The sequence below is a fragment of the Lissotriton vulgaris genome, chromosome 9 (genome assembly GCF_964263255.1).
Source record: "Lissotriton vulgaris chromosome 9, aLisVul1.2, whole genome shotgun sequence".
NCBI lineage: Eukaryota > Metazoa > Chordata > Amphibia > Caudata > Salamandridae > Lissotriton > Lissotriton vulgaris.
In genome coordinates this window covers 342,398,968-342,418,026 of record NC_141697.1, presented here as the reverse complement: position 1 = coordinate 342,418,026, position 19,059 = coordinate 342,398,968, and the positions used below count along the sequence as shown (strand labels likewise).

Sequence of the window (19,059 nt, the reverse complement as noted above, 5' to 3'; positions counted from 1 at the left end):
CTGATTTTCCTTCATACTCAGGATCTCCTCCACTATTCAACTCCCTCTCTGGGTGTGCCTCTGCCCAGGCAACAAGTCTTGCTGCAGCTCTGCCTTCTTGGCTCTCCCCTTGCAAGCCACCCCTTTTGCCTGGCAGGCCTCCTTGAACTGTGCCACCATATAGGTTTCCAGATCAGCCAGTTAAAACTCTACCTCAGGTAGGCCTTCAGACATGTTAGCGAACTAGTGGAAGTAGATATAGAGATTTAAAAGGAACACAAAATAAATCACCGCTCCACAGCTCTCTCTCTGTCCCTTTTAGCGACACCTTAGGAAAAACGGAAAACTTTGCCTACGTGAAGTCGTGGTGTGCAAATACTTACTGTGCAATGTTGTGCAAATGCAAGTCCTATCCACACCGCTGATTAACAAATGTTGGAACGGGTACATTCTGGTTGGCTAACCACTCCCATCAGGGCTAGGTGATAACACTCACTGTATAACCTGAGCTCACCCTTGTGTATCTTGGCATTGAGCAGTCAGGCTTATCACGGAGGCAATGTGTAAAGCATTGGAACAGCACTCTCACACTATAAATACACTGAGCATCACAAAAGACACCTCGCACGTGATGTTTGTAAATAAAGTTTGTATTGTACACACACATTAACATAACAGGGATATCATGTATTTCTGGGCATAAAACACATTTGGAAATATCACTAGCAGGTCTAGGCCCAATGTGTTAAAATTACATCAGTATTATATGCTCACTGGGGGAAGATCATACTTTACACCCCTGCACCATCATGTGGTGCGGAATGATGTCAGAACAAGGCCCACCCTGGTAATTATTATAATTCAGCACCACACAGTTATAGGGTACACCTCAGATCACAACTATATCAGAAATGTGCACATTTAATTACAACACTTTTAAAAAGGACCATGAGCTAAGGCCGCAAGGGTAAAAACCAATGTCAAACATAGTATTCCCTTGGCAAGGAATCACAGTGTAAATCAGGTATTTCCAACATGGGGTGCTCGCACCCACAGAGGGTGCAAGATGGCATTTCAAGGGGGGCGCCAAAGAGGGAAAGTATGTACTGTATGCATAATGGAATCCAGCAAGACTTTTGTAGGGGGTGCAAACATTAATCAAACATTCCGTAGGGGTGCAAGCATAGAAAAGGTTGGGAACCCCTGGTCTAAAGCAACACCACTCTGTGGTGTAATTAATAATAGGCAGTCACTCCGAAACACTCACTCAGCACCGATATGCAGTGCCATAGATATCAGGCAGATCCGTATCGAGCGCACTCACTCACACATGCACACAGCACAGCACAGCAATGTGGTGCAACTGATATCCGGCAGGTCAGTTGATAGTCCACATGGAGACCCCATGGCCCAAGCCCTCCTCCACAATTCAGCTAACCCCAACTACCCTACATCAAAGGGCTGGTGATGAAGAAAATCTTCCCCCTGAGTTTATGCCGATCGCCGCCAGAGTCATACTTAGTCAAGGTCTCAGGGAAGAAGGTAGGGATAAGTTACAGGGCTAATAAGGCGGCAGTCAACCAATAGGGGTTTGGCCACTAATAGGGTTATGTTCACCCATGGTATCTGAAGTAGAAACGGGCTGAGGGCAATAGTCTTTCAAACAAAGGGTTCCACACTGTGTCTTCTAGCATCAGCCCAGTTCTGCAAAGGACAGAGCGGTCACACAGTCTCTTGATCCGCTTCCGATCACTCCTGCAAGCATTCCTTAGCCCAGTCAGTTACTCTCACAATCCCAGGCCCGATCCCGGGAATACTACCTGGCAACACAAAGTCATTGGGCCGGTTGAGGAGAAGGCAGTTGGTCCACTGCCCTGAAGGCACAAAAGGAACAATCTATGAATGGGGGATGAAACAGGGAAGCTTCCCGGAAGAAGGAGGCAAACCCGTCAGACTCACCTCAATCAAAATAGCACCCAGGTAATCCAGGCGCAACGGAACACAAATTTGCTCCTTTGCATCTCTCTGGAAATGAGGAACAATGCCTGGTGTGCATTGATGCGAGTCACACCAGACAGTTCCAGTTACGCACAATGAAGAGTCGCAAACTCAGTACCTCTCTGGAAATGAGGCACAACGTCTAGTGGGCATTGATCTGGGTGGCACTGGACAATTCTGGTCACACACAATGAAGAGTTGCAAATGTGTTACCTCCCTGGAAATGAGGTACAATATCTGGTGCACATTAACACAGGTCTCACCAGACAATTCCGGTCACACACAGCAAAGAGTTGCACATTCTGTACCTCCCTGGAAATGAGGCAAAATGTCTAGTGTGCATTGATATGGGTAACACCAGACAATTATGGTCACACACAAAGACACAAGTTCTGTACTACCGCACAAGGTAGAATGAGGCACTACTACGGGTAGGCCTTCACCTCCGAGGGTCGGAACCTGTGAATCGGACACTGCACGCAATGAGAAAGCAGTCTGAGTGTTGCACAAGAGTTATGCACCACTCACGAACAACAGGATTCTTATGCGTGTTGAGGCCCCAAGACGCAGGCAGTACATTCTGGGCTCCACGCAAGGCAATCTGGTCGCCAGGCACAACACTTAGTTCCACACTCATGCCGCGCCACCAGATGGGATCCAGCAGACGATGAGGGCACTTAAGAGGGCACCGCTCTCCAGGTGTCACAAGTAGGCAGTGTGGATCCCTTATTGGAGGTCTGTGATGTCCCTGAGACCTCCACAAGAGAACAGGAGGCAAACCAACAAGCCCTTAGAGAGTACACTTCAGGGTACCACATAGCAGCAGGTAGTTAGCCCAGCCAGCTACTATTCAGGAAGGCGGCACAGTCTATTCCAATGGCAATAATCCTCCATGTGCAAAACAGATTTCTCTAGCAGTGTGTACCACGCTGTTCCAGGATCTCTAGTTCCACGTCCCCACAAATGTATCTCTACCCTGATGAAGTACAGCACCATTAGTTATACTATAGTCTGCGTTTGAAGTTGGGGGTGGTTCAGAGGGTTTCCCTTTGAAACACAGCTGTCGCTCCTAATCTTCAGTCCTGTCTGCCATGCAGATGTTAATCTTTAGTGGGGCCAAGATCTGGCTTCCCAGAGGCCAAGTGTCAAAACCTGTCCCTTCAATCTATCCAGGCAGGTCCTCAAATGGCAGAGGTCTGCCATTCCAGTTGCATTGCCAGTTTTTATAGCTATTACTGGGGAATGCACAAATGTGCACCCCCAGCCTCCAGTGAGGACTGGAGGCAAGTTGAAAGGCACACAAAGAGTTTTAGAGCAGACAAATGCACGCTAAGCTAATAATGGCAAATTCACCTCAACCACAGGAGAGGGTCTGTCATTGGGAATCCAATGATAGAGAACATGACGAGGTTGCTCCACTGTAAGCCAATATTGCAACTTAATGCAAGTTCAGCCATTCTCCCATGTTAACATATGGGAAGAGCAAACCTCATAGGTAGTGAAAACACACAGGTATTTTTCACTACCTGGACAGGGAACACACATTTGCACCTGCACTGCCTTTCACTCCCACTCGCTTCACCCTTTAAGATTTACCCTAGAGGTGCTCTAGTGGTAGTGAAAGGTGAAAGGTACCTTCAGGATTGTCCAGTGGTTTGGAAAGACCAACCTGAGCATAAGTGCAACTGCACACACACAAGCCTGCAATGGCAGGCTTGATACATGTTTCAAAAACGTCAGGTAAGAATCACTTCCTAACATGTGTAGGAAGGGTGCACGCACTTTCACACTGCATTTACAGTGGGAAAGTGCCCAGAGCCCTAAGGCCACTAAAAGAGAAACAGTAAAACCCATGAGGAAAAAGCAAAAAGTTTATGGAAACACTACCTCCAGGTTATCAGGTCTAATAGGGAGGTTTATTCCTTCTTGCCAAAGAGATGGTTCTTTAAGCGATTTATACTATTGTTGGTACTTATTGGTATTGGTACATTTGCCCATGGTTATTATATACATTGCAATTGTATTGGCGCATTTATATAATTAAAAGGCACTATTTGATTACATTTAGTTTTACAAACATTAGAAAAACACTGAATATGTATGAAAAATATTGAAAAAATAAAAAGATGCTAACAGCTCCAGCTTTGCATTCTATTCTTGCATAGGAGGGGGAGCCAAATTCGTCGAAAGGTAGCGGCGACAGCAGCAGCGGGTTAACGGTAGAGAATGAAAGTATTCTGGGAGAGGGGCCGGTTTAAGGCATGGGCAGGGTGAACAATTGCCCAGGGCCCCCACTTTTCAAGAGGTACCTGGTGAAAATGAACTTTCTCTCTTTTCCATCTTTTTTCCCAATTGTACCATCTCTCCCTCTTCTCTTCCTATCTCTGCTTGTGCATTGGATTTCTCTACCTTGTGACATTTTAAGGATTTTCATAAGCAGGGAAAGACATACTTTAACTGTTTTGTGTGACTTTTTACTGAATGTTTATCATAATATTAAGCATTATTTGCCATCATGCAGGCTTGATTTAGCAGAAAACGGGTATCAAAATGGGGATGGGCCCCCAAATAATGCCTTGTCCTGGGCCCCCAAATTCTTAAAATGCCACTGGGTGACGCTGTGGCAAACGAGAGTGTTGGAGAGGGATCAAATTCCCAAAGATTAGAGTGCAGAGGAGAAGTGGGAGAAGAGAGGGAAGCGAAATGTAGGATGGAGACAAGCAGAAAATGAACAGGGAATAGTGAGAAAGGGTGATGATGTAGGTAGGAAAAGAAAAAGAGATATAGTAGCAAGAAAAAGAGAAGCATGGGGACAGTAAACGGAAGCACAATGGTAGGAAACTGCTGGCAGGCACGAAGGAGAAACGCAGACGGAGAGGGACTGGTGAATGGTTTTAGGAGAAGATTACAAAAAGCCTCCTCAAAACTAACTACTGCCACATTATGCATGAAAAGGGAGAGTCGTTTTAAATAGGAATCAAAAACAAATGCATTTGAGGTGAAAAGATCCAGAAAAATACTGAAAATGGAAGGAGAGCAGTTAAAACAAGAAAATAAGAAATTATCACAAGCAAAGGTCTTATTTTCGGTTTTAAAATGCACATTTCGGAAACAAAGAGGGCTTTATTGGAGTCTCCACATATGAGAAATTCCAGTCTCAACTTTTCAGCTTTAGGTACATAAAAAGTATTCAACTGATAGTAACTGTATGAGTCACTTCAACCATATACCTATAAGTGCATGAGTGGTCTGCCCTGATGCAAATGATGTAGGTTCTCCATTCCACTTCTGGCTGAGTGATGGAACTAAATGAGTACATCTGCTGCTCTTCCAAGTCATGGCCTCTAGTCTGTTGAAACCACACTGGGAGAGTAGACCACTAGTCGTTTTTACAAACCTCACCACACAGCTCCGTGACCGTAGAAATATCTGAAGAGAGGAAAGTTCCTGCCATGCCGATGGGCCGCTGGCAAACAACACTTGAATGGGAGAGGCTCAAGGACACTGAAATCAATCTATACTGAAGGAGTTGTTAAATATCCTAGGTTAGAGTTTGAGTGGCAAATTTTCCATCCGGCATTACATCGGATTTCCCTCCTTTCTCATATTAGTAAATGAAAATGCATACAATATGATGTATTTTGCAAGACAACTGGAGTTTTTTTACTCAAAATTGCAACACCAGTCATGATGGGCCATTATGGTGGCATAAAACTTTTACAGAAAATGTACCAATGCCTATCACTTTTTGTGACATGCCCTCTGCCCAATACAACCACTGGATATGTCCCTCCAAGACCTCTGTATATTGTTAGGTCTTACGCATCTCCCTAAAATCCAGGGGAAGGCGGTTCCCAGCATTAGCATCGCCATGCTCACCGTTACATAAAAGTTCCCCATCACTTCTATGGTGGTCTTTTACTGCGTTCTTTCCGTCAGACATGGTGATGGACTATTTACTAGCGACTAGAAGACTGGTTTTGCCATCATGTCTGATGTGGTGCACTCCAAATATTGGCAGATATGGAGGGTCCTCCCTTATTGGCAAGTCTGCCACCTGAGGTACACTAAATAGGGTGGGTTATAAAGACAGAGATGTAGGTGAGTAGTCCACTTGTTTCATGGTCGATTTGCCATTGCCATCCTCCTTCAAATCCGCCCATACGATTTTGGTGTTTGAAATTTCCTTGAACTCCTTCATTCTGTCTTGAGCTCCTGGTCTCATGCCCAGGTCTTGGGATGTGTTGGCCCACTGTAATCTGCATCACCTTTTGATAGCTCACCTGGTATTGTAAATGGAGATAGATGGCCTGACTCGCACTCTTCTTGGAGGTCATCTTTGTCCACAAACACATTTCCATTCTCAATGGTCTCCAATTTCCCATCTAAGCTGGTGGCACTCATACCATTGGCAGAATGAAGAAGTCTCTGTCGCTGCAAAGAAAAGATGGCAGAGTATCTAGTCAGTCAGAAGTGTCATATCTATTTTTTCGCACTGGCCCTTTCTTTTCCTCCTTCTAGATTATCATACATTTAGCAGAACAAAGGAAGTATCCAGTTCCTGCCGGATCTTTGAAAGTTTACAAAACAGTAGGGCCAAGTACAAGAAACATCAGCAGACCACAAACGAGAAAATATTTACAATTTGAGTAAGAAAAGAGGAACAATGCCAGTATTGAAACCCAGACAATTTAGCACAACCTTACACCATTATTTGCTACAGAAAAAGTGAGAACTTGCATTAAGAATAGCTTTCAACTGCAACAGAAATACTACTATATGGGTCCTCCCTGGAAACTGAATGGACTGATGAATGTAGTGGCCAGGCCCTTTTGGTGCATTGCCTGATTTAAGGTCGTGGTTGCTTGTGGGGCCCTCAAGCCCTCATGTTTGTGGACCGGCAGTTACCTTTCTTGATCAGGTTTTGACCCAGAGCAAGTAAGAAAAAATTGAAAAGGGGAAAGAAGGAGGAAGAGAACAAGAGCAAAACTGTGCCATAGAAAGACAGCTGGGAGGAAAAAGAAAATGTAAGAGTGTGATGAATGGCAAAGAGTGTCAGGTAGTGGATAGAAGAAGCATGAAGTAGAGCCTTGGTATCCCCCATCCCTGACATTCAACAGCACTGGCCGTGGGCTTCTAAGCTAAGTTTTGGACACCAGTGCTTATTCATTTACAAATTAAGCACTGCTGTAGTGAATGTCATTATCAGGATGGGGGATGATCTGTTTGGATGCTCCAATTTGTCCAGTTGTGAGGAAATTCAAACAACACTTAAGGGGGCAAGCTTACATTAGGGAAAATTAACAAATATTTGCATTAGGTTGTTATTATGGGTCTAGTAAATTTGTGCAATAGCATGTTATTGTGGAAACTGGTGAAATATGTACAATAATGCATCAATGTGGAACCTGGGAAATTTGCATTATTCAGATACATTGTGGAAACTGGTCAAACATGCTTAGTCACAGCGTTGAGAAGGCTTAAACCTTAATCACAATATTATGATTTGTGTCAGGAATCAGCCACTTCTGAGGTGTTAGAAAGAGGCTGAGAAGGGGGCGTGGCTTGCACCCGACGGAATAGCGGCATCCGAGTGAGGCTCCTCGGTGTCTCCGGTGGGCTGCAAAATTTTTGTGCTGCTCCAGCGCCCATACTGACATGTGAGGACGTCGGAAACTCCGCTCCTCCTTTTCTTGCAGCTCTGGTCCTGCTTGGTAGCGTCTATATTTTTTTATGGATGATGTTAGTCTCCTGTTTATTATCGCTACCTCGCGGCGGCCATTTTGATTTTCCTACATCGCGCTGTTATGCGACCCCCCTTCACATTTGCGAGAGTCTGTGGCATTTTATTTCTCTTTCAAAATGGCTCTCCTGGCTTCCCACTCCTCCATGGATGCCACCATATAACCTCCTCCTGCATTCAATGGTATTTTTGCGCCCATTTTGAGAGACTTTATTATAGCGGCCATTTTGTGCTTCCTTTCTCTTCAGCAATCTTGGCATTTTTTCTTTATGGGCAGCGCCAAAGCTCTTTATCTAATAAAACACCAACTAAGCATATATTTATTAAAAACTCAAAGCTTTTTACTGAGTTTTCACGTTTGCAGGACTCTCTATCCTCTTCTCAGACGGACAATATGGCGGCTCCTGATTCTGCACTGGCGACTTCTGGAAAATCTATCTCCAAGCGCCTCAGACAAAATCCTCAGTCGCCGCCTAAATCAACCTCGCCCGTCTCCATGGAGATGCTCTTAGAGGAAATCAGGGCACTACATCCAGTTATGGAAGACACCAGCGCCAAACTTCAGGTCCTCACGGACTCCTGGTCTCAACTCGACAATAGAGTTACAGCAGTAGAACAATCTGTTTCTTCCATTACAGATGCCTGTGCAAAATTCTCTCCTCTTCACTCTCAGGTCTCCGTTCTTCAACGCCAGGTGGAGGAACTTGAAAATCGTAATAGGCGCAATAACCTCCGTATTTACGGACTTGAAGAAGGACAGGAGGGGTCTGACCCCCTCACTTTATTTAAATCTTTTCTCCCCAAAGTTCTTCATCTGCCAGAGGACACTAGGCTCAACATTTAAAGAGCACACAGATTGGGCCGTCCTTCCTCTTCTGCCTCCCCCTCACAGAAGCCTAGAGGGGTGATCCTGTACTTTTTGGAGTATACGGACCTTTTAAAAGTCCTTTCTGCAGCCAAATCTTCTTCACGTATTACTTGGGCCGGAGCCACTTTATTTTACGCTCAGGACTACGCCAAGGCTACCACTAACAGAAGGAAGGCTTTCCTAAACATGAGACCTACTCTTCGTGCTATGGGTGCTCAATATGGCCTCTTCCACACGGATGTATGTCGTTACAACGCATACCTTTACAACGCATACCTTTACAACACATTTTTTACACCGCAACATCCATTACAATGCATTCCATTACAACGCATGCCATTACAACAAATTATTTGAAACTACCTTTACAACGCATTCCACTACAACGCATACTACATTTACAATGCATACAATTACAACGCATACCATTACATTGCATGTATGGTAAGTATTGGATAGTGTAGGGGTAAACATTACTATTCTAACTCCAGGGGGTGCAGCAGTAGGGTAAGTGTTGGATAGTGTTGGGGTAAAAATTACTATTCTAACTCCAGGGGGTGCAACAGTAGGGTAAGTATTGGATAGTGTAGGGGTAACAATTACTATTCTAACTCCAGGGGGTGCAACAGTAGGGTAAGTGTTGGATAGTGTAGGTATGCGTTGTAATGATATGCGTTGTAATGACTGCGTTGTAATGACAACCGTTGTAGTGGTATGCGTTGTAGTGACATGCGTTATAATGGTTGCGTTGTAATGGTATGCGTTGTAATGGATGTTGCGTTGTAAAAGTTTAGTTGTAAAGGTAGTGCGTTGTAAAAGTTGCGTTGTAAGTGTTGTTTCCCCTTCCACCTTTGCCTCTTTAAGGTCACCTACAACACCATGACAACGACCTATGAAGACCCCCTCCGTCTTCAGAGCTTCATAAACTCTCATCATACTGACGCCATGGATTCCTCCTCCTCAAATGCTGGCTGATTATTTGTCCTTTCTTTAGTTGTTGATTCGCCCTGTTCGTTTGTCTGTTGGTGTATTGTATGTATGACACGTTTCTTTTGTCTTGATTATTTACCCTTTTTTCTTGTTTTTGTTCTTACCCCACAGCTCTCTCCTTCTTCTGCCGTGCTGCCTCCTGGTCCTCTGTTTTGCTTCGCCCCAATGTGCCATCCACCCCGTCTTGTTCCTCCCCCCCCCCCGTTTCCTTGAACCCTCTTTTTGTAGGTATGCTTCTGGTTCATGTTCTCATTGCAATGTTTTTCTTCTGGTTGCTTCTCTCTAATTTTTTCTTATTGCTCCCTTCTCTACTTCCTGCTCTCATTCTATCTTTCTTTCTTTTCTTCTACCTTCTGGCTTTTTCTCCTATTCCTTTCTTACTCTTTCTGTTCCTTTTTACTTCTTCCTGTACGTACCCCTTTATCTCTCTTTCCTTTTTCAGCTTTATCCTTTTCCTTTTTCTATGGAGTTTGCTCTCATGCTTGTTTATTGCATTGTATGCTTTTTTCTTACACCTGGTTATTTCCTGTGAGTTACATTCAGGGCCACCTCATGGAATGTTAAAGGATTGAATAGTCCCATTTAAAGGCAACATTTACTTTCCCACTTGGCCAGACTAAAATCTGACATCGCCATGTTTCAAGGGACCCATCTCTCTGATGTTGAAGCTTCTAAATTGCAAAGACTTTGGGTTGGTCATGTTTTTTCCTCCCCAGCCTTGGGAAAGAAAAATGGTGTTGCTATTTTGGTTCACAAAAAGTTTAAGGTTTCTGTTTCTCATCAAGAAATTGACTCTGATGGTCGTTGGGTGATTACAACTTTATCAATTGATAATGTTCCTATTGTTATTTTTAATGTATATGCTCCAGTCTCTGTTGACAATAATTTTTGGCCTTTTATTTCAGACAAATTACTTTTTTTTAATGATAATTATGTTATTTTTGGTGGTGATTGCAATCATGTTTTTGACCCCATTCTCGATAGACACTCCACTGTTAAATTTGTCACATCCAAAATGCATACTCAATTCACCTCTACTATTTGTCGTAAATCCCTTACTGACATTTGGAGACTTTGTAATCCTGACCTCCTATAATACAGTTACTTCTCTCCTCCCCATAAGACGCAATCCCGTATTGATTACCTCTTCCTTAGTAAATCCCTGACCCAACACATACTTGCTTCAGACATAGGTTCCATCCTAATTTATGATCATGCCCCTGTTACTGTCGATTTTGACCTTATCCCTTTTTCTTCTTCTTCTGGCAGATGGCGTTTTAATAATTCCCTTTTTGCAGATCCTAAATTCTCTAGCCAATTCAGTTCTTTCGCTGAAGATTTTTTCACTACAAACTCTACCCCTGATTCTTCCCCAACCATGATATGGGACTCTTTCAAAGCCACCGCTAGAGGTTATATCATCAATTATGTTTCCCACAAAAAAAGAGCTTTCAGCAACAATCCTCCCTTCTTCTTGCTAAGATTAAAAAGTTAGAATATTCTTACTATCTCTCCCCTACAGACTCTTCTTTGAAAGACCTCATTAGAGCCAAGATCGCTTTCAATAAAATCTCCACTGAAGCTGCATCTTCGTATCTTTTAAAGAGCAGTGCCCGTTATTATGGGGGTCAAAACTAAATGGGAAAACTTTTGGCTAATTATTTGAAAACTAGACAAGATAGATCTCGGATTGCTTCTATAACTGATTCTACTGGTACTTCTCACTTCAAAGATGCTGAGATACTACAGAAATTTGTCACCTTTTGCAAACAACTCTATATCTCTGAATCTTTTCCTCTTCCTTCTGAGTTATCCTCTTATTTTCAATCTCTCGCTCCTCCCTCTTCTTCTCATGTTGATTTTCGTTCTCTTGAAAGAGACATAACCTTAGCAGAACTCTCTCACGCAGTTTCGGTCCTAAAACATGGTAAAGCTCCTGGCCCGGACGGGTTCACTATCGAATTCTATACTAATTTTTCAAAACTTCTCCTTCCACACATGCTCTTCCTTTTCAATTACTTTACTATTAATGGTTCTTCCCATGGTACCTTTCAAGAAGCTATGATCTGTCTCATTCACAAAGAAAATAAAGACCCCGCTTTCTGTAAAAATTATAGTCCCATATCCCTAGTAAACACAGACTATAAAATATTTGCCAAATTACTCGCTCTTCGTATTGACCCTATTCTACCTGAACTCATTGGACCAGAACAATCTGGTTTCGTCAAAGGACGCTTATCTTCTGACAATTCTAGAGTTTTCTTTCATGTTCTTAGCAAAGCTTCTTCTTTTGACTCCCCTCTCGCAGCCATAACCCTAGATGCTGAGAAGGCATTTGACGGAATCAGCTGGGATTTTATGTTTCACGCTCTCACCTGGATTGGTTTTCCCGCCAAATTGATCTCCCTTATTTCTCTCTTGTACTCCGGCCCTAAAGCTTCTATATTTGCCAACGGGAAAGTCTCTGATTATTTCTCTCTCTCTAGAGGAGTTCGCCAGGGTTGTCCGTTATCCCCTTTATTGTTTATTGAAGCCCTGGAACCTTTTCTCACCAAGATACGTCAAGACCCCCACATTACTGGCTTTAATCCTGGCCCTAATCAGATCAAATTATCAGTTTATGCGGATGATATTCTTTTATATTGTTTTAATCCTGAGTCCTCCATCCCTTCCTTTCTTCACCAAGTTGATGCTTTTTCTTTGGTTTCAGGTTATCGTCTTAATCGCGATAAGTGTGAAGTCTTACCCCTCAATAATTTGTGTCTTCGTCATTACTTTGACCAAACTGGTTTTTCCTGGCAACCGAAGAAAGTAAAATATTTGGGGCTGTGGTTCTCCTCTTCTATTCCAGAAACTTTGAAAGCAAATTTTGACTATATCATTAAGAAATTATCTGACTCCATAACTAGATGGCACCCTCTCTTCCTCTCTTGGTGGGGGAGATTAGATTCAATTAAAATGATATTAGCCCTATCATCTTGTATTCTCTTTCTATGATCCCTGTTCGAATTCCTGGATATTATTTTAAGAGATTAGATTCTACTCTTTCCAAATTCCTTTGGAAGAATAAACCTCCAAGGATTGCTTTATCTTTCCTTAAAAAAGATAAGTCTTATGGAGGTCTTAAGTTTCCAGACTTTAAATCCTATCATTACTCCTTTATCCTTAAACAAACCTCCCGCTGGCTGACTACGGATCTTCCTACTTATCTCCCGATTTGGCTCTCTCTGGAAAAATCTCTCATCTCTCCTTTTGACTTTTCTGAGATTTTGAGTTTTTCTGCTAAAGCCTCCTTTTTACAGTCTCCTATCATTGCTCCTTCCCATCATCTTTTGACTCCCTTATTACCCTCTTCTTACCCCTCCCTTACTTCTCTTTCTCAACAGCCCATTTGGCATAATACATCTCTTTTCCTTAAAAATCGCTCCTTTTTCTGGAAATCCTGGAAATCCAGAGGTTTATTATGGATTTCACAACTTCTCCACGATGGTATTCCCCTAACTTTTCCTGATCTTCAATCGCAATTTCGTCTTCCAAGTTCCACCAGGAAACAATATGATCTTTTACTTCCTGCTCTTCTCCAATACCTTCAATCTCTTCCCTCCTCCCACGAGCTACCTCCCCTCTGTAATACACTCTCTCCGCTTTTATACTCCTCTCCTTCGGCCTCTCATATTTACAACTCCATGTTAACCCCTTCCCCACGACTTAAAACTTGGCCACTCTCTTTATGGGACAAACTGTGGTTAAAGATTCCTAAAACCTCAAGGGCTGCCAACACTACTCAAACACTTTATTTCATTTATCAATGCTGGGGCGTGGCTTGCGCGCCGCTTCAGCATGGAGTGTTGCGCTTGAGCTCCGAGGCGAGTTTGTCCCGTCGAGCGATTTTCTCCGTCTCTTGCTGCCCTTCTTGACGGAAAAAGCAACCCTCATCAGCGGAACATGTGGTGAACTGATTGACGCTGTTTTCCTGAGGTTTTGGCCACCGGTTACATGATTTCTGCCTCACGCTTCACAGGCGCTCGCATTCCTCACGAGCGGCAGCCATCTTCCCGCTCATGACGTTCCTGTCATTCTACTTCAGAGGCGGCGCCGCGGATATAACTTTGCTGTGTTGCTGGTCCGCCTAATGCATTTCCTCCACGGCGCCCACTACTGGTAAAATTTTTGCCTTCTTTATGTTACTCTCTTGCTGCTTGGTTGGGCTTTAAGCTGTTATCATGCTATTTTTCTCTCAGTCCGCTTCTTCCATAGAGGTGTCGATATTTTTGCTACCAACTCATTACGGTGCTCCCCTGCTCTGCTTATACTGTCACCGCTAGAATATCATAGCGCACTTTGAGCTTGCTCTCCTATTTTTTACTATTTGTGAGTCACTCTGCGCACTTTTTGTGTTTTCACTCTTCCTCAAGTGGTATTTTTTACAGTCTACTACTTCAACATTGTCAATATGAATCGGTCTTCGACCAATAAAGACTCTAAGGATGTTGGCACGTCGTTGAAAAGGCTTAAGTCACTCTCTCCGACGCCTGAGGCTCCTCAGTCAGACACTGCTTCCACATTGGACACAATATTAACGCGCCTTAATGAAGTACATGATATTGCGCAGTCAACAAAAACTAACACAGACTTGCTACAAGTGGAAGTGTCTGCTATCAGAAATGACTTTAAGGCTCTTTCTCTTCGTGTATCAGCGACTGAGTCACAAATCAGCTCTGCAGAGGATGGCATGCAGAAACAATCCAGATCCCTCAACCACTTGGAACGCTCAATGGCGGCATTGCGCAGAGATCTCACTGAGCAGGAGGACCGTAATCGTAGATCTAATCTACGCATTTTTGGTCTACCGGAAGATTCGGAGAAATCATCTTCCTCTATGATAGACTTTTTATCTCATTGGATTCCGGATACACTTCAAATATCATTCCATAGAGATTTTGAAATAGAAAGATCACACCGTGTTCCAACGTTTCGACCTAAAGCAGCAACCCAACCAAGAGCAGTCATTTTTAAGCCTTTGCGACATCAACACACTGAGATGATTCTCTCTCATATGCGGAAAGTTAAGCAACTCAGTTGGGATGGCCATCGCATTTCCATTTCCCAGGACTTTGCCAGAGACACAGTCATAAGAAGGAAGGGCTTCCTGAATCTTCGAAAACGGCTCACGGAAATGGGCATTCCTTTTTCGTTTTCTGGTCCTTCCAAGTTTCGCATCACACATAAGGGTCGTTCCAGAGTCTTCGATGAACCGGCGGATTTGGCGACATTCCTGGACAACCAGTTGGAGATAGAGATGGAAATCCAAAGAGCAACTTCACAGACTCCTGGTGCCTCAGGAACTTGAACTGTTTCTTTTCTATCTCTGGATGTACTTTTCATGGCTAGATACCTCTTCTCTTACTCCAGCTAACTTACATGTCGGTTTATTCTCCTGACACTGTTCGTCCTAACGTTTCCGTTCTTTCGTTCATACTATTCTCGACTTTCTCATCCTTCCTTATTTTCCGCAACCTATATGTTCTTGTTGTTTATCCTACGCAGCTCTTTTTTCTTATCCTTCCATTTTTTTCTCTTCTTACTTACTATCTGTCGCCCTTTTTTCAATTCCTCCTGATTATCTCTTCAACATTGTCACTCCTCTTTTATTCCGAGTCTTTTCCCCTCTCTTCTTTCATCCAAGTTCCCTTACCTCTCTATTCTCTTCCTTCAGCGACTTAGTTTCATATTCCTCTCTTTTACTGTCATAATTTGTCCTTCACTTATGATGTTACTATTTTGAATATGCGTTTTACCTGCATTATATGTATCTACTGTTTAAGACTTCTCTTAGCGTATTAGTACTTCTTTCACTAGCATTTTTACTCACATATATCTTCCAAGAGGATGCTCTTATATTATGGTTGTTGCTCAATTCTCTTCTTTATTTGCTCTCCTGTTTACTATACTTGTTCTCTTCCTTCTATTCTCTCCCTCTTTTTATCTACAATACTCTTTTTCCACTCTCTCACGCATCTCTTTTTCTTACTTCTGTTAATTCACTTCATAGTGCATTCATATGCAGGTATAGGTTATTCTTTAACTATGTTGTAACTTTTTATAATATGTGTTCTATTCACTTAATAATATATGCTGGTTAGTGTTTTCGTACGTAATTACACTGTTACTATTTTTTCTGATATTGTTGCTTAGTATAGATATTACTTTCGCTAAGATATTGCTACTCCATTCGATGTTGAAGTACTCTCTTCTTTTTCACCTTAGTACTTGCATTATAATTCTGTTTTTTCCGGTGTTATTGGTCCTTGCTTTTCTTATTATCAATCGCTGTTTTTTAGTATTGGGCTACTCCTTTTTACCCACTTATGCTCCTAGTACGGGCTCCTTACTCGCTTCTTCCACGTTCTCCCTTGTATGATATGGGTCTTTTTTAGACCTCCCCTCTTGCCTCCTCTCTATCTCCTTTCTATTCTATTTTCATCTCTTCTTTTTCTTTCTTTCTCCTGGTTCTCCCACATGGATGCTCCCACAGAATTTCTTTTGATTAACAGTTGGTCCCTTATATTTTTCATGTTCGTTCTTTTTCTGTTATCAGTGTTGACTTCTTTTGATCCCTCCTTTGTTACATGCCAGGTCTAAATGTGTTATCCCTTAATGTTAAGGGTTTGAATCACCCGGTGAAACGGTCTAAAATCTTGGATTACTGTAAGTCCCTCTCTGCAGATTTAGTTCTTTTTCAAGAATCCAAGATCACTAGCAGAGAAGCGCTGTTTTTGAAGAAAGAATGGGTATCGGATGTTTCATGTTCCGATGCCAGGAATTCTGGGTTATCAATTCTCTCTTCTGACCATGATTCTGAAGGTCGTTGGCTCTTATCTAAACTGTCGGATGGACAACATGATTTGTATGTTATGAATATTTACGCCCCGAATATTGATGATCCAGCGTTTTGGAAATCCATTACTAAAATTTTGCATAATACCCCACATGCTGGCAATCTCATTGTTGGTGGCGATTTTAATTTACCAATGGATCCTCTTTTAGACAGGAATTCTGCATTTCAATTTCGTCCTCCAAAAGCACACAAACAAATGCTTAACATGTGTTCCATTTCTCATCTTCAAGATATCTGGCGTCTTCATAATCCCACTGGTAGTGAATTCTCTTTCTTCTCCTCGCCGCACTCCTCCTTTTCTCGTATTGATTATCTCCTAGTTCATTCTTCTCTTGTCTCCTCTTCTTCTTCTCCGCTTATACACCCCATTGTCATCTCTGATCATGCCGCTGTCACCTTTACGCTGTCTTCCTTTGCTCCTAAACCACGTGGTCGTTCATGGAGATTAAACACTGAAGTCTTACATGACCCCTCTCAAGTGGCGGAATTTTCTACAGATATTGATACTTTTTTCCGTGAAAACGAGGATTCTGTTTCTTCTCCAATAACTCTCTGGGACTCCTTTAAATGTACTTTTCGGGGTCAAGTCATTAAATGTATGTCCAAACGTAATTCTGCTATTAAGAAAGAACTTACTGACTTATCATCTGAAATCAAAACTCTAGAAGCTTCCTTTCGACACACCAAAGATCCCACTAGTCTACAACAAATAAAGCTTCTAAAATACAAATATAATACGATTGTTACAAAACGGGCTCATATTGGGGTCCAAGCACAAAAGTCCAAAAAGTTACTTTTGAAGAATCGGGCTGGGAAACTTTTGGCTGCTACCTTAAAAATCCAAGATTTCTCTTTTAAGTCCTCACAAATTTCTTCTATTACAGATCACAGTGGTTCTAAAAAGTTTCAAACGGAGGAAATTCTGGAAGTTTTTCGCGATTTTTATAACAAACTATATACCCCCTCTAACCAATCCTCTTTTGACAAGTGTCAAGATTTTTTAAAATCGGTTCCGATTCAGTCAGTTTCTGAGGAAGATCGCTCCATCCTGAACGAACCTATTTCTCCCGAGGAAATTGTTGCTGCGATCAAGGCCACCCGTTCTGGGAAAGCCCCTGGCCCGGATGGATACCCAATATTATTTTATAAAACCTTCCTTCCGTTGCTTGTCCCTAAGTTACACTCTGTTTTTAATTCTTTTGTTCAGGATGGTTCTGTTTCTGGTACGGCTGCTGAAGCCACCATAGTTGTAATTCCGAAAGAAGGAAAGGACCATTCGGATCCTAAAAACTTCCGGCCTATTTCGCTCCTAAATATGGAAGCAAAGATTTTTGCTAAAATCCTGGCTAAGCGCTTAGAATCCTTTATTCCCCACCTTGTTCATCCCTCCCAAACTGGCTTTGTTAAGGGTCGTCTGGCAAGGGACAATATCCGCACTTTCTGTCATATTATCGGCGCTGCCAAACGTTCCCAACCCCCGGCCGCGGCCTTGGCCCTTGATGCAGAAAAGGCCTTCGATAAAGTTTCTTGGCCATTCCTTCGAGCTGTCCTATGTGCTCATAACCTTGGAGATTCTTTCATTAATATGGTAATGTCTTTATATTCCCAACCTAAAGCTAACATTAGAGTTAATGGTGCTACGTCTTCATTTTTTAATCTTTGCCAGGGCACAAGACAAGGTTGTCCCCTTTCCCCACTCTTATTTTTATTATCTATTGATCCTCTTCTTCGGTTGATTGATTTACATCCTAATATTAAAGGTTTTTCTTTTGGTTCTCACTGTCTTAAAACTGCCGCATACGCTGACGATGTTCTTATTTTTTCAGATGATATCGCCTTGGCCATCCCTGCTATTTCTGACACCATCTCCTTGTTTTCAACGGTATCGGGGTATACTCTAAATAAAGATAAGACGGAGATGTTCCCTTTAAATGCCTATTGCTTTCCTGCTCATATGGGCTCGGCTGGTTTTAAATGGCAATCTACACATCTCAAATATCTGGGAATTTATTTCTGTTCTACTCTGCATGCCACCGTTGCTTATAATGAATCTCAGACTATTACCAAAGTACGTCGTCTTCTAGATACGTGGTCTCCAAAACATATCTCATGGTGGGGTCGTTTACAAACCCTTAAAATGATGATCACGCCGATTATTAATTTTGTTTCCTCCATGCTTCCGCTTAAATTATCTGATTCCTTTTTTCGAGAAATTGATGCTCTCACTTCTAAATGTTTATGGAATGGCAAACGAGCTAGATTAGCATATAAATATTTACGTCGACCTTGTGATATGGGTGGATGTAACTTTCCGGACTGGGAGAAGTACCAGACTGCTTTCTTGGCTTCTCAAGGTGCCTTTTGGTTTTCTCCTCCAACTCGTCATGTCCCCTCCTGGATACTCATAGAACAGGAATTAGCATCACCTTTGCCACTTGCCTCTTTTTGTACTACATCCACTTTGCATATTCTGTTTTCCCGCTCTATCATTATTGATACGATTACTGCAATTAAAAAATTAGATAGGAAAATGGCAATTCCTTTGCATAAAACAAGGTGGTCTTCTATTTGGAGAAATTCCAA

At 42.4% G+C, this 19,059-nt stretch overlaps 1 protein-coding gene across 1 annotated transcript in view; it reads right to left on the bottom strand.

Annotated features, from left to right (window-relative positions):
• LOC147690097 (sodium/potassium/calcium exchanger 4-like) overlaps positions 1 to 19,059 on the bottom strand; it is a 609,516-nt gene that overhangs the window by 120,145 nt on the left and 470,312 nt on the right. The window contains exon 12 of the mRNA XM_086936639.1: positions 6,261 to 6,411. Coding sequence (XP_086792765.1) covers positions 6,261 to 6,411 — 151 coding nt within the window. The remainder of the gene's footprint in view (positions 1 to 6,260; positions 6,412 to 19,059) is intronic.